Here is a 13,736-nt window from a genome sequence, read left to right on the forward strand (position 1 = left end):
TTGATCCACTTTGGATTTGATCCACTTTGGATTTGATCCACTTTGGATTTGATCCACTTTGGATTTGATCCTTCTTCAGCCATCAATATGTATGTGTAGACTCTGAATTATTATGTGTGTTCTAAATAATCTATGTAAAGAAGCAATGATGAGAAAATACAAAGTGTCCAATTCTAAATGACCTTTGCTGTGAAAGTGTGTGATTTGTCTGTTTTTTGTGGTTCTGCACTATTAGGAATGCAAATGTCCTGAGGAAAATATTGCACAGTTAAACAATATTCTATCAGAACAAATTGTGTATGATGAGATAGCTGTGCTCAACACAAGACTGCAAACAGATTGTCAGGTGAGAAACAAAGATCTTCTCACAAGATATTATACTGTACACCACCAAAAGAAGTCCAGGGACTGGTGTTATTCTCTTCAATGCCATTTAAAGTAGGACGTAATTATTTCAAACCTTTAACTCCTAGGAGTGATTGACATGTAGCTTCTCCCTTTAAAATCCATTCATCATCTAGCAAAGAGATAATGAGAATACTTAAACTTATCAGGTAGAGGTTGTTTTCTTGATTTAACACCAAATTCTTGTAACTTATTTAAAAGGAAATGTGTAGCAGCTAGAGGGGAGAATTAACAATCAGATCTTGGGAGTGAAAGGGTCAAAGAGGGTAAATAGTTCTATACAAAATGCATGGAATTTCAGTGTAGTTTTAGTGTGGAGCTCAGCTGACTTATTTGAATGGGAACATGATCAGAAACTAGTATAATAATATGTATGATTATATTATTGTATTTATTTAATGTTTTCTTTTCTCAGGGCTTGTTAAATGCATTGCGAGAGAAAGGAATTAATGCCTCAGCTGGTATCCAGCCAGGGTAAGGAATAGTTGACTTAGATTAATACATCTTAGAGTACATAATTTATGCACAGTGCTCTTGCTTGGGACAACGCATAACAAGCTATAATGGTAAAATTTTCCCATGGTAAAGTACTATGTATAATTTGTCAGCAGCTGTTGAAAGTTACCTAGTAGTTTTCATCTTAAGGATAATTAATGCCTAGGTTGTGAGAGGTAAAGGTATATTTATTCAGGAATTGTTTATATGCTTTTTACTGCTTGCCTTTTAAATATCCATTCAAGGTGAGATCAATAATGAGTAACTTTTTTTTCAATCTTAAGCTGCTATACTGTTGACAGTGCTGTTAAGCTAGCCTCAGATATCTTCATGGAAGTTTCTAAAAAAATTTCACCACAAGCTCTCAAGGTTTGTGTCCTTTGAAACTATTTTTACTTTTTTTACTCACACTCCCAAAGTACATTTTACACAAAGTTACATTATACAATTTTTATGGTGCTTGAGAGAGACCTGTTGTGGTTGTTGGGGTAGAATGATTTCTCCATGGACTTGGCAATTTTTTCCACTCATTTTTCAATGCTCAGAAGCCACTGACATTTTAATCCTGTTATCAAGGATCAGCCAGATTTCAGAGTCTTCTATGCCTTGTGTTTTTAAGGCAATGCTTTTCTTTTCACATAGCATTACACAATTTATATTTAGGGTGCAGAGATAAAGAGAAGGCATTTAATGGCAACCATAGGACAATTACAATCAGAATACCAAAAGCTACATATTAGGTATGTTTTGTTTGCACCTGCTATCAATGGTAGCAGATTTGTTCAGCTTCACTTTTGATATGAGGATAATGGTAGAATAGTCTATGCCAGTTTAATTGTGTGGAACTTTGCTCCTCTCCTTTGTTCCTTGGAGTTGGAAAACTTGTGCATGAAAATGTAGAGTTATTTCTTCTAAGTTGAGTATTTTGTAAAAGTGTAAGTTTGGCAGGCTTTGAAATCGATAAAACTTAGTTCCATGATTAACTAGTGTATAAGTGTTTAAAATAAAGTGAGTTTTTAAAGCATGAAAATTAAGGAAAAATTGTTTGTATGTTTTCCCCATCCATTCACATAGAGCTTATTCTCTGATTTGGTGTCTTACAAAAATAAAGAAATGCTGCTTTTTTTAAGTTGTTTTGCTCTCATTAACTTTTTTACAGAGTACAGGCAAGTGTTGCGAGCACACTGATCTTCTTGAATAAACTTCCCATTAAACTGAACCCTATAATAAGGCCCATCATGGACTCTATCAAGAAAGAAGAGCAAACCATCATGCAGGTCTGTGTGTACTTTCCCTTAATATGTTTACTTAATATGAATAAAAGTTAGTGCTATAAGTCATGGATCCCCTTGACGACTGTACATGCTGAAACTTAAAGATTTACATGATATAGCAAACTCAGTACATTGTGCAATAAGATATTCAATGTAATCACTCAAACCACCATGGATACAAGTTGTTTTCACTTGCAATTGTACTCTTTTCTTTTTTGCCTTTCTTTTGCCCATCTTGATTTAATGAAACAGTGAAAAATAACAAGCACTAACTCTATTTGTGATCAGTGGAAAATCAGTGGAGGCCATTTTTTTTTATGAAATATTGTATAAATCTATTTTAAAAAATTTGAAATACCAATCTTATTAACATGCATAGTAATATTTATAAGTTACAGTTACTGAAATATCAACTTCTTAATTTTTCTATATTTTTCTGTCAATTGCAGACTCGATCAGCAAAAGCATTAGCCAAACTGTTGGAACTATGTATAACAAGAGAACCATGTCCAAATGCCAAGATCATTAAAAATCTGTGCAGTTTTGCTTGCAGTGATCCTTCAGTCACTCCAGCAGTAAATATCAGTTTAACAGTAGCTTCTGATGAACCTCCTTTGTCGCCAATCCCTGAAGGACAGTCAGAATCAAATTGTAACTCAGTCTCTTTTGGAGGGACAAATGCATCTATGGAACGAGGGTACAGTTTACAGTGCGATCAGTACAATGGGATTCTGTCTCTTGTTCAGCAGCAGAAGGTACTTTGGGTTACAAATAGTATAATTGCTGCACTTAAGTCTCCACATTTATTTGCTTATTTTTGTTAGTCACTCTTGGAAGAGCTTACTATGTGTTTGAGTTTGAAAAGTTCTGTTGCATGTAATCTTAGAATTATGAAATGATAATGTACATGTACTGCTTAGCCTGTGTTTGTGCATTGCTTTTCTGGTTTCTTGAATTGGGCTTTTTATTCCAGTACCACAGTTCTCAGAGTGGATTGAGTTTCTTGCCATCAAGAGGAATTTTTTGCTTGTTTGACAATTTGTGTCCATCTTGATCACTCCTGTTCAAAGGTTCCACATGGATTCTTAGAACTGACTGGCGTTTTTGAACTTTTTTTTTTGGCAATTTTGAACAGAATGCAAATGCTTCAGCTTCTAAAAAAGCAAGTAGCAGTGCAGGTCGTAGCAAGCTTCAACCACCTGCTGTGGATGGGGTGTCTGTGGCCTCTCTTGATGATAACAGCATGGATGATTCTGAGGTGAGGCCTTCCTTAAATAGAGTCAATATCTGAGAAAATTAAAACAGATTGCAGTTTATGAAATCAGGGTATGTGTTATGAGATGTCCTGTGTTCACAGCCACTTGTGTGAAATTACCATTTAAATAAAGCTAATTCTGAAAATCTTCATCTTTTTGGTATAGATGGCTAAAGTTTTAAGTATTCAAAGAAGAGGTGCAGAATTTTCTCTGGTCAAATTAGCACATCATTTTGGAAGCTTGCTACCATCAAAGTTACCCAAACTGTGGGAGGCAGTTGTGGGGCCTTTACAGCAGATAACAAATGGAAATTCTTATGGTGAGTACTGCACATGGGCTCATTGAACTCGAGTTAGGGGATTTCATACTTAAGGATATTTAAAAGCAATTAAATGATTTCGCTTGATTTGAGTGTTAGCAGAATACTTTTGAAATTCGTTATTAGTGTTACTGTCGTTTGGAGTAGTGGTGTATCTTGTCGAGATTATTCCATGGAAAGTGCGCACAAACACATTTATTCCCAAGTTGTGATGCATCAATTTCATACATACTGAGATATTTTTCATACTGACCATTGAAGATTGGAGGCGAGCAACTGTGATAAACAATAGTACGAAGGAAATTCCTCGAGCCACTCATGGAAGTCCAGCTTACATGTTTGACTTTTGAAATGATATAACTAATGTGTCACGAGAGAGACTGAATGGTACAATGTAGAATTCCAAAGCATTAAAGATTAGGACATATTTACCTCAATTCTTAAATATCTCTTTTCATGTTCTTACTTTCTTTTTGTCCTAGATCCTGACAAACTTATTGGTCTGGATAATGAAGCCCAAAATCTGATAAACTGCTTACAAGTTCTTGAAGTATTGACACCTGCAATGCATGTGGAACTCTTATCTAAGGTAACATTGAACACTACCAGCAACTTTTCTCATTTTGGGTTTTCTCAGTGAGCTTGCATATAGTGCCATTTGGAAAGGAGGTCTTCACAAGATGTTGTGCTCTTTCCTTCTAGTGGTTACAATGGCTTTGATATTCTTATCAACATGAACTAAACTAGTCCTAATCTTTATTTTTGCGTTTTAGATTTTAGATTTGCTCCCCAATATAGTACTGTGCCTTCAGCACCCTTACAGTGCAGTGCGACACTTGGCAGCCAGGTGCCTGGGTGTGCTGTGCACTGTGTCCACTGAAGATACCATGAAGACAGTGGTAAAGGATATCTTACCTTTGATGGGCACTGCTGATGTTATCAGGAACCGTCAAGGAGCTATAGAAGCCATATCTTGTATCCTTAAAAAGTTGACAACAATGGTTATGCTCGAGAAAGTTATCGTAGTGCACCAAAACTAATGCAGAAATGACGTTTCCGTCTAAATTTAGCGTATATTGGCTGTGCACAGATGTGGTATGAATGATTCAATTAAAGAAAAATTTCAGGTCGGAGGATTTTTGGTCGTGTCACAATAAGATTTACCTGTTTCTCCCCACCCCTTAGCTTTGTAGTATTCTTATTACTCCCCCCCCCCCTCCATTGGCAGTTAATTTTCCATAGTCTCTTATAGACTGATCCTCCCTCAATTCCACCAGAAAACCGAGTGATCCCTCCTAAAATCCTCCCCCTTCCCCTCGCCCCCGACGATAAATGGTGACTGGTCCATTTCTGCTCGCCATTTTAGAGTGAAGCTTATTTTCGCTGTGTTCTCAGTATACACACATATGTTGGTATCCTTAACTGGTTGCTTTACATCAGGTGTAATTGATCGGCTCGGAATGGGTGCGGTGCCTTACGTTGTTCTCCTGGTTGTGCCTGTGCTCGGACGGATGAGTGACCAGTGCGAAGATGTTCGACTCATGGCCACATACTGTTTTGCCACACTTATTAGGCTTATGCCTCTTGAGGTATTTAGGTTAACTTGTAGTTTTAGTAGTTCTAAGTCTTTCACTTTGACAATGACTGAGCGCATTACCATGCTACATTTTACGCAGCTTGCTACTGTCTGGCTTGTCTTTTATTTTGTCGGAATATACCCTGTCCATCTAAGCGAGAGGTTTGACAGAAATGTCATTGTTTAATGCCATGGTTTGATGGTCCGTGTACATCATCTTTGTTGTAATATTCTTGGTTGGATGACACCTCTAATGGGAACGGAGGTAAAAGAACAAAGAGGACATATTATATCTCACAGCTTGAGATTTGTATGTGATTCATACTGAAGTGTTCGTAATTTTATTTCGACGAAGCTAGGATAGAAAGACATGCAGTCCTAAACTGGAACCCTTTGACTATTTTATTAGTTCCTTTAGTCTATATTCATTTTCCCCAATTTTTAACTGTTGTTTTCTGTAGTCTGGTATTCCTGACCCGCCCCGCATGTCCAAAGCTATGGTGGAGCAAAAACAGAAGGAACGAAAATTTCTGGAGCAACTTTTGGACGGTAAAAAGGTGGAGAATTACACTATTCCTGTTCCTATCAAAGCTGAGCTGAGAAAATATCAACAGGTAGGGTGCTACAGGAAAACAGCGGAAAGAAAGCCTTTATTCATGCTGGAATTATGAACTAGGGATCTGTATTTGAAATTATGTACTGAACGGTTTGCGACGATGGTAGCTTGTGTCCCATCGAAGGTAGCACACAGTCTGCCGAAGCTCACTATCATTTACAGATTTGAAGGGTGAGGGAACAGTTGGCATAAAGTGCAATTTAAACTGCAGCATTTAGAAAACGTATCTATTTGATTTCATTAAAGCCGAGATAAGTCTACCAAAACTCAGTGTTGTCGGGCATCTTGTTGGGAATGCTCAGATGTTTTTTCAGTGTGAAGAATAATGGGCATTGCTAGTGTCATCTGTTTGAGTTTCTTCTACTTTGTTCATATTTAGGATGGTGTCAACTGGCTGGCCTTTCTCAACCGTTACAAGCTGCATGGTATTCTATGCGATGGTATCCTTCATTACTTTTCCTTGTAAAACTTCGGCCCAAATTATTTGCGTACATAATTGACTCATTATTATGTCACTATAAATTGCGTCCCAAGACCTCTTAATGATTGCAGGGTTCTGGAGGAGTCGAGAAAAGAACAGCACAGTTGAGTTCAGTTAAATTCGATAACTCGGAATAGCTCCGTCTGTTTTTTGGATTCGATTTGTATCTTAACAGTGAGATCAGACATGGGACTTGGTAAAACTCTTCAGTCTATTTGTATCATAGCAGGTGATCACCATGAAAAAGCTACAGTATACAAGGTACAGTATTCGACTCCCAGGCAACGGATCCAGTCTGGATAAAGATTGAAGTTGTCTTTTCCTTCTGGTTTCCTTATTAGGGAGTGACAAGAGATTATCTTTATTCTGGCAAAATGTAGCAATAACCAAGTCAAAAAGTTCTGCTCTAGGTTGATTTTGCAAATGATCAGGAATTCCAAAAAAAAAAAAAGGGAAACAAAACTAAACAGAGGAAAGAGTACTGTACTAAAATGTTCGTTCCATGTTTGCCGTAATTATTCAGATACAGTCCTCTACGTTCTCTTACGGTTTAACGTTACCATATGATGGCCACTTTCTGCTGCCAAACTTCTGGTCTTTTTTCTTTTTAAGGTAATGAGTCCCATTAGGCGCACGTAGTAATTTAAACTATTTGCACATAGGAATGGGTCCAGTGTTGGATCGAATTCAAATCAGTAACTACATCGCGGGACAAACGAGTGAACTTTCAATCGTGTGAATCACAGTTTCGACATTCCTCTCTTTTTTCTGCACCGAATAGGAGACGGGTAATAGTGATTGCAAACCTTTGCCTTCTCTCGTGATTTGCCCACCAACACTAACAGGACATTGGGTGTACGAGGTGGAGAAGTTTGTTAACAAAGATTTCCTTAAACCATTGCACTATACAGGCCCGCCGTCTGAGAGACAGAGGTTAGTCCTGGGACTCTGTTTGGTGTTCGCTGACGGTGTGCATTGCTTTCTAAGAAGTACAGGAAGTTGTTTGGTGTGTGCACAAATACAAGTGTAGTTGAAAATTCTGAGCCAGTAGTTTGAGGGGAAATTTAATAGTTATATTCGTTACTCTACGTAGAGGAATAACTAGACCAGTTCTTGAGCTGTTAGGAAACGTGATGCCTGTAGCAACCCGCGGCTATGATTATTGTCCAATTCTTATTTAAAGTCTATTAGAATTTGTTCCCCTTTACTCGGCCACTGAAAGCGAGAGACAGGTTCAACAGGAACTTACCGATCAAACTACACCCCTAGAACCTCAACATTCGACCACTGAAAATAATTTTTTCTTCTTTTCTCTACTTAGACTTCGTAACAAGGTCAAAAATCACAGTTTAGTCGTGGCATCGTACGATATTGTAAGAAACGATGGTGAATTCTTCAGGTAAGGAGAGGTACCGAAGGGTAAATGAAATTACACATTCTTAAGGCGCAGCAGTTATTACAACGGAATGTCTCGTTTGTTTCGTCCTAACAGATCAGTGCACTGGAACTACTGTGTCCTTGACGAGGGCCACATTATAAAGAATGGAAAAACAAAGGTAGGTTACGTCTTGGTGTTTCCTCTAGAGAGCAAACGTTGAGGAGACCTGACAGGAAAAAAAAACTGGTCGAGACGAAGATATCGTTTATTTGGCATTCTCTAAATGTTATCTCTCTGACAGAACTTAAACAGGTTTTCTTTTTTATCATTGAAGTTTCATTGATGGTTGTTGCTTGAGAATGATTTCGAATCGTCTGAAATGGAACGGTAGCGATGTAGTTCAGTATTCAAATTAAAGGCGGATGGTAAGAAGTTCCTACAAGTATCAGCCCTTTTGAGCAGTTAGGACGGAATCGTAAACAAGCTCTTTTTAATGCATCGTCATTGATGTCGACATTGGTCGTGGTGGGCGGCTTAAGTTCCAGTTTTTCAATTTGACTTTTTTTGTCTTTCCTTCTAGCTTGCTAAAGTCATTAAGCAGCTACGAGCCAGTCATCGACTTATACTCTCGGGAACACCAATCCAAGTACGAATTGAGGGGCTTTTATTAAGCAAATGAAGTTATGCGATTTAAATATGGGAAGATGACTAGTCAATGCTCCAACAGTTGTTCCACATGTAGATCCTAAAGTCCTCTTCGTTTACAAACAAAGAAGTGGATAAATGTTTTCCTCTGCCTCGTATACTGTTAGGAAATGTCAGCAGCTTCTGTCGAACAGCAAAACATTGTTCATGTTTCTGAAATATTCTACGTCACAACATTAAAAATTGAGACAATTGAGACATTGCTCGTTCTAATGCGTCGTTCATTTTTGCTTCATTCTCACCATACTCCTTTGTTATGGGTTATCTTTCCGTATAGTAGCGTAATTTTGTAGTTTTTTGTATTGCTTTACTTCGTTCAGTCTTGTAAAGATTTGATACGGTGCTTTACGTTGACATGCTTATGTTTTATTTTCAGAATAATGTCCTGGAGCTGTGGTCATTGTTTGATTTCTTAATGCCTGGTTTTCTCGGAAGTGAAAAGCAGTTTCAGTCTCGGTTTGGTAAACCAATTCTACAGAGTAGAGACGCAAAATCGTCCTCTAAGGAACAAGAAGCTGGTGAGTGTCCTTGAATTGAGTACTAAGTAGCTAACACAAAGCCTGCGTGGCTTTTGGTCCGTGATGAAAAATAAGGCAGTAGAAACATTTAAATGAACGTCAGAGCTCCAATCCTCTTTCCGCCACTCAAGAGTTCCACGAAGCCGCTAGTTACATGTGTTAGCCACTTCAGCAGCCTAAAATTCGGCTTAACGTTTGTTGAACAAAAAGGACAATAGATGTTGTGCCCCACCAGAAAAAAAAGTGAAACCGGCCCCTGCAAGACGCTCTTGCTTTTCAGCTATCATAGAAAATGTTGGATGGTTTTACCCTTGATTTTCCGCCGGCTTCACTCTTTTTATTCCAAAGACCACGCCCTAAAGAAAGCGAGTTGTCCCTCCTCGGTAACGATTTGGTAAATAAGTAGAAATTGAAGGTCCTCTAGGAGTAGACTGTTCGCCTGTCAGTAAGATTTCATGGCGTTGTGGATCATAAATGAGTTGATACCGTGGTCTGTATTGACACATGTGTCCCATTCTTAGGGGCCTTGGCTATGGAGGCCCTTCATCGACAGGTTTTACCATTCCTATTGAGGCGCCTGAAAGAAGATGTACTGCAAGATCTTCCACCTAAGATCATTCAAGATTACTACTGTGAACTGAGTCCGCTACAGGTCAGTCTGTTGCTATGGCCAACAATGAAAGTGCGCACTGGGGCGTTGTATAATAGTTTTCGACAATACTTGATAGTTGTCGACAGGATATGAATATTCAAGCAGCTCTGCGAAAGTTTCAAGGATCTCCACCTTGTATTTAGTGGTATTTTTTTTTTTGGAGAATTTCCGAAAATTGCCCTTCAGATCGTTCCTCTCACTCAAGAAAAAATTTTTTTCGTTTTACAGGTTCAGTTATATGAAGACTTCGCCAAGTCTCAGGTCAAGAAAGGTTTGGAGGAAACAGTTTCTCACATCGATGAAGAAAACAAAAACGAGAAAGCAAGCAAAGATAATCCTCACGTTTTCCAGGTTAGTATTGATTTCATTCTTACTGCCATACAACGTTTATTTTACTCGTTTAATTGAGAATTTGATCATGGACACTAGTCTGTCCTCAGTGCTTACCACAAATAACCTTATGCAGTATAAATATTCATTCAATCTGACATGTAAATAATTCCCAGGCTCTTCAGTACCTGCGCAAGCTATGCAACCACCCGCTTTTGGTGCTCACTGCCAATCATCCAGAGTACACCAAAGTTATGGACCAATTAAATCAACAACATGTCTCCATCCGGGATATTCAGCATGCCGCCAAACTTGATGCTCTCAAGTAAGTCAGGTTATTTGTTAGTGTAACTTCAAGGCATTGTGCGGTTACCATAACAATTATATTTTAACGGATTGCTTACGGATAGACTTTGAACTTTTGCAAGCACTCTTTTTAGACTGGCACGCCTAGAGTACCATTGATTTCTGAGTTTCTTAAAAGTGGCGGTTTCTTACTTGAATGAAATTCATAAAATCCCTCACCTAATGTAAGGTCTTCTCTGTTTTCATCCTTTCCTTGTAACCAGTTCATAAAAACTACTGCGCATTCTGTCACCCTGATAGCAGCATACTTTGCTTAGAGGTGAAAAATGAAGTCATTTTTTCCTATCAAGAATATTCCCTCGTCATAACATATGTTGGCGTTTAGGCGTTTGATGTTCGCCTCAGGTTACTATAGTTGAACTAATTCTCTCTTTCTGTCTACAAATTGATCAACAGGCAGCTACTGATGGATTGTGGGATAGGAGTTAGCTCCTCATCCTCAGGCTCCAGTGATCTGTCTTCAGACCCTGTAGTGTCCCAACACCGGGTGCTGTTATTCTGTCAGTTAAAGAGCATGTTAGACATCGTTGAAAATGATCTTCTTAAGTAAGAGCAATCTTTTTGTTTTTTGTTTAAATTGTTTTTTTTCGCCATGCTGATTGATATTGCTGCATTCGTCTTTGGTTTGTCCATTTGACAATTAACCAGAACAAGACTCTATGTGTACTTGTTCGTGGGTAGTACCTCGCCGCTACGTCTCATGTTGTCGCTGTGGTGATCGAACACGTTTAAAACAGTTTATATTTGTACGACGTGTTGCAAGGACAAAGTATCATTTTATCAAACCTTCTTCATTTAATACGAAGTGAATTGTCGGAGTGGCTGGTAAACCTTCTCATTAATATTCAGCCTTTGGGGGTGGAAAGATGTAAAGGTTTGAAACTTAGCCTGCTTCTTATATTCAGTTTGCTTTATTCACGCAGAAAACATATGCCTACAGTGACATACCTCAGACTAGATGGAAGTACGCCTGCGGGCTCGCGTCACTCGCTCGTACAAAGGTGAGAATTCTTTCATTTGAGATTTTTCGGTTCCGGTTATTGGCCATGGTCCAATATCTCGCGGAACAAAGGGAGGAAACGATGGTCTGGTATCCAAACAATATTACAAGACAACCTACGACATATAACCTATACACACAATTCCCGTATTCGGTGCACGCCTTCCCCTAGATATCGTCTCGACATTAGCATACGTAATTAATCGTCACAACTATATGACAAGTACATGACATTTTCACAAGTATGCCATACCTAGACTGCTATGCTTCAGATGGCTTCTCCACGAACAAATCATTGCCAGGTTTCTGTGCTGCACCCTGAATGGGCCGACTGGTAACGATTTTCTGCTTTGAACGCTTTTTTGGATAATAAACGCGACGTTTAACAGCTTTTCTGTTACTTAGAGACTTATTTTATCCTCAGATTTAACAACGATCCCTCAATCGACATTCTATTGCTGACGACACATGTTGGAGGACTGGGATTGAATTTGACTGGTGCCGATACGGTCATCTTTGTGGAGCACGACTGGAACCCAATGAAGGATCTACAAGTACGTAACCACCAACCTTTTGAACCTGTCCCCTCCCCCATGTATATTCCGATTTTCACCAACTTTGCTCAAGCTTTGTTTTTGGTAGATGCGATCAGTTGCCTTTTCTTGATTGCTTCGATCATCTTTCTAGGCCATGGACCGAGCTCATCGTATTGGACAGAAGAAGGTTGTAAACGTGTACAGATTGATTACACGGGGAACACTCGAGGAAAAGATTATGGGGTAGGTTTTAAAGCAGCACCATTTGAATCATACAGCACAGATATCCTGAGATAGGACTAACATTAACGCTCGTTAAGTTTTTTCCGAAAGCGGGTGACGCTTGAAAAGTCAGCTTCTCAAATATTTTTCCACCTTTTTTTTGATGTAAGTGTCTCACTTGCCCAGTGACGCAGCGGTAAAAGTTTATTTATGAAGGAGTATCGTCTACTAAACAATTATTCCACGAGCGCCCGTTGGATATGAGATGACGGGCCTCGTCGGCGGTAATCATCTCATATCCAACAAGGGCGAGTAGATTGACCGTTTTATCAAAAAAGGCTTAAACTATAAATAAATATTCCCAACTTTATTTTGTAAGAAAAACGGAATGTTAGAATGTATAAAAACACTTCCGATTTAACTCGTCTTCATGCGCGCGCGTGATGACTCATAACTCATGATGGCTAAGCCAATGAAAACTCTTAAATTGCATTATCCAGTGATCCAGTTTTTAATAACAACTTGTAGTCAGCTTTCCAATTTTCCCAAGGTGGATAGAACAGTCAACACCTCTTTCGCGTCTTCCTTTGTTCTCAAACTTATGAAAGACATTCTCATTGTCCGCTCGTTTCTAAACCTAATTGTCAAGTGACAACATACTATACACTTAGATATTTTATAAATTGAGTCTTCAAGTCGGACATTTTTTTTCTGTTAGACTCCAGAAGTTTAAACTGAACATCGCCAACACAGTGATCTCGCAAGACAACTCAAGCCTATTGACCATGGATACTGGACAACTCCTGGATCTCTTTTCAGTCGACCAAGCAAAGAAGAGAGAAAAACCAAGCGCACAACAGTCGAATGCAACTGGGAAGACTTCGCTCAAAACTATGATTGAAAATTTGGGAGAGCTATGGGACGAGGAACAGTATGAAACAGAATACAATTTAGACAACTTCATTGGTTCGCTGAAGTGAAAAATAGTATGCGTCATTTTGGGATAGATGATCGTCAGGTTGAAAACCTGGCCCTATGTCTGTGTTGGTAGAAGCGAAGTTGTTCTGGTCATTGAAGTTTACCTTGGAGCAGCCATAACGATTCAAAAAGGAGAACCGAGGTTGATCGTAAGGTTAAACACCTTCTTGGGTCGTTGCCCCGCATTTTGCGAAAGGAAGTTGGAAATTCAAACATTGCTCAGGAAGTTCCTTCAACAGTTTATGAAGTGACAAAGAGAACAAGTAAGGAAACAGACAACCAAAACAAATTTTGATTTGACATTCTCAAATTAAAAATGCCTCAGAAAATTGACGTTGATGTAAACATTTTGTAAGTAGTAGGCTGGATTTCATAAAGTTAGCTCGCGTTTGCATATTATTAAAATAACAAGAACACATTCAGAGTAATTTGAACGTAGCTAGCGTATATTCGGGCATTGGACGTCGCGCTCCAGGAAAGACACTGTCCTTTGTTTGTGATTCAGATCAAATTCCCGCTTACGAAAAGAAACATTTTTGGTGATTTCACTCAGGCATGTGGTGGGATAAAGGTTTTCACTTTGTTAAAGTTGTATTGTTTTGTTCCTTTTTTCCGTTATGTCAAAGCTA

General features: G+C 38.7%; 1 protein-coding gene across 10 annotated transcripts in view; it reads left to right on the forward strand.

Moving 5' to 3' along the window:
* Positions 1 to 13,695, forward strand: part of LOC113664587 (TATA-binding protein-associated factor 172-like) — a 23,277-nt gene extending 9,582 nt beyond the window's left edge. Inside the window, exons 18-45 of one of the 10 annotated variants that reach the window (XR_016180548.1) lie at positions 236 to 346; positions 821 to 879; positions 1,185 to 1,269; positions 1,564 to 1,640; positions 2,060 to 2,177; positions 2,624 to 2,929; positions 3,310 to 3,432; positions 3,596 to 3,749; positions 4,232 to 4,338; positions 4,523 to 4,724; positions 5,190 to 5,338; positions 5,787 to 5,939; positions 6,321 to 6,381; positions 6,607 to 6,683; positions 7,204 to 7,355; positions 7,744 to 7,821; positions 7,915 to 7,978; positions 8,381 to 8,446; positions 8,882 to 9,023; positions 9,545 to 9,675; positions 9,904 to 10,026; positions 10,182 to 10,330; positions 10,768 to 10,917; positions 11,295 to 11,372; positions 11,796 to 11,925; positions 12,059 to 12,150; positions 12,855 to 13,261; positions 13,304 to 13,695. Coding sequence is in view for 4 of the 10 variants with exons in the window: in XM_089185253.1 (XP_089041379.1) it covers positions 236 to 346; positions 821 to 879; positions 1,185 to 1,269; positions 1,564 to 1,640; positions 2,060 to 2,177; positions 2,624 to 2,929; positions 3,310 to 3,432; positions 3,596 to 3,749; positions 4,232 to 4,338; positions 4,523 to 4,724; positions 5,190 to 5,338; positions 5,787 to 5,939; positions 6,321 to 6,381; positions 6,607 to 6,683; positions 7,204 to 7,355; positions 7,744 to 7,821; positions 7,915 to 7,978; positions 8,381 to 8,446; positions 8,882 to 9,023; positions 9,545 to 9,675; positions 9,904 to 10,026; positions 10,182 to 10,330; positions 10,768 to 10,917; positions 11,295 to 11,372; positions 11,796 to 11,925; positions 12,059 to 12,150; positions 12,848 to 13,109 (3,399 nt within the window). In the remaining 6 variants the exon portion in view is untranslated. Of the gene's footprint in view, positions 1 to 235; positions 347 to 820; positions 880 to 1,184; positions 1,270 to 1,563; positions 1,641 to 2,059; positions 2,178 to 2,623; positions 2,930 to 3,309; positions 3,433 to 3,595; positions 3,750 to 4,231; positions 4,339 to 4,522; positions 4,725 to 5,189; positions 5,339 to 5,786; positions 5,940 to 6,320; positions 6,382 to 6,606; positions 6,684 to 7,203; positions 7,356 to 7,743; positions 7,822 to 7,914; positions 7,979 to 8,380; positions 8,447 to 8,881; positions 9,024 to 9,544; positions 9,676 to 9,903; positions 10,027 to 10,181; positions 10,331 to 10,767; positions 10,918 to 11,294; positions 11,462 to 11,795; positions 11,927 to 12,058; positions 12,151 to 12,847 lie in introns of those variants that run through there. The other 9 variants (XM_089185253.1, XM_089185256.1, XR_016180550.1 and 6 more) reach the window with 9 other exon arrangements.
* The last annotated feature ends 41 nt before the right edge of the window (positions 13,696 to 13,736 follow it).

This window comes from Pocillopora damicornis, chromosome 10 (genome assembly GCF_964200805.1).
Source record: "Pocillopora damicornis chromosome 10, jaPocDami1.2, whole genome shotgun sequence".
Taxonomy (NCBI): domain Eukaryota; kingdom Metazoa; phylum Cnidaria; class Anthozoa; order Scleractinia; family Pocilloporidae; genus Pocillopora; species Pocillopora damicornis.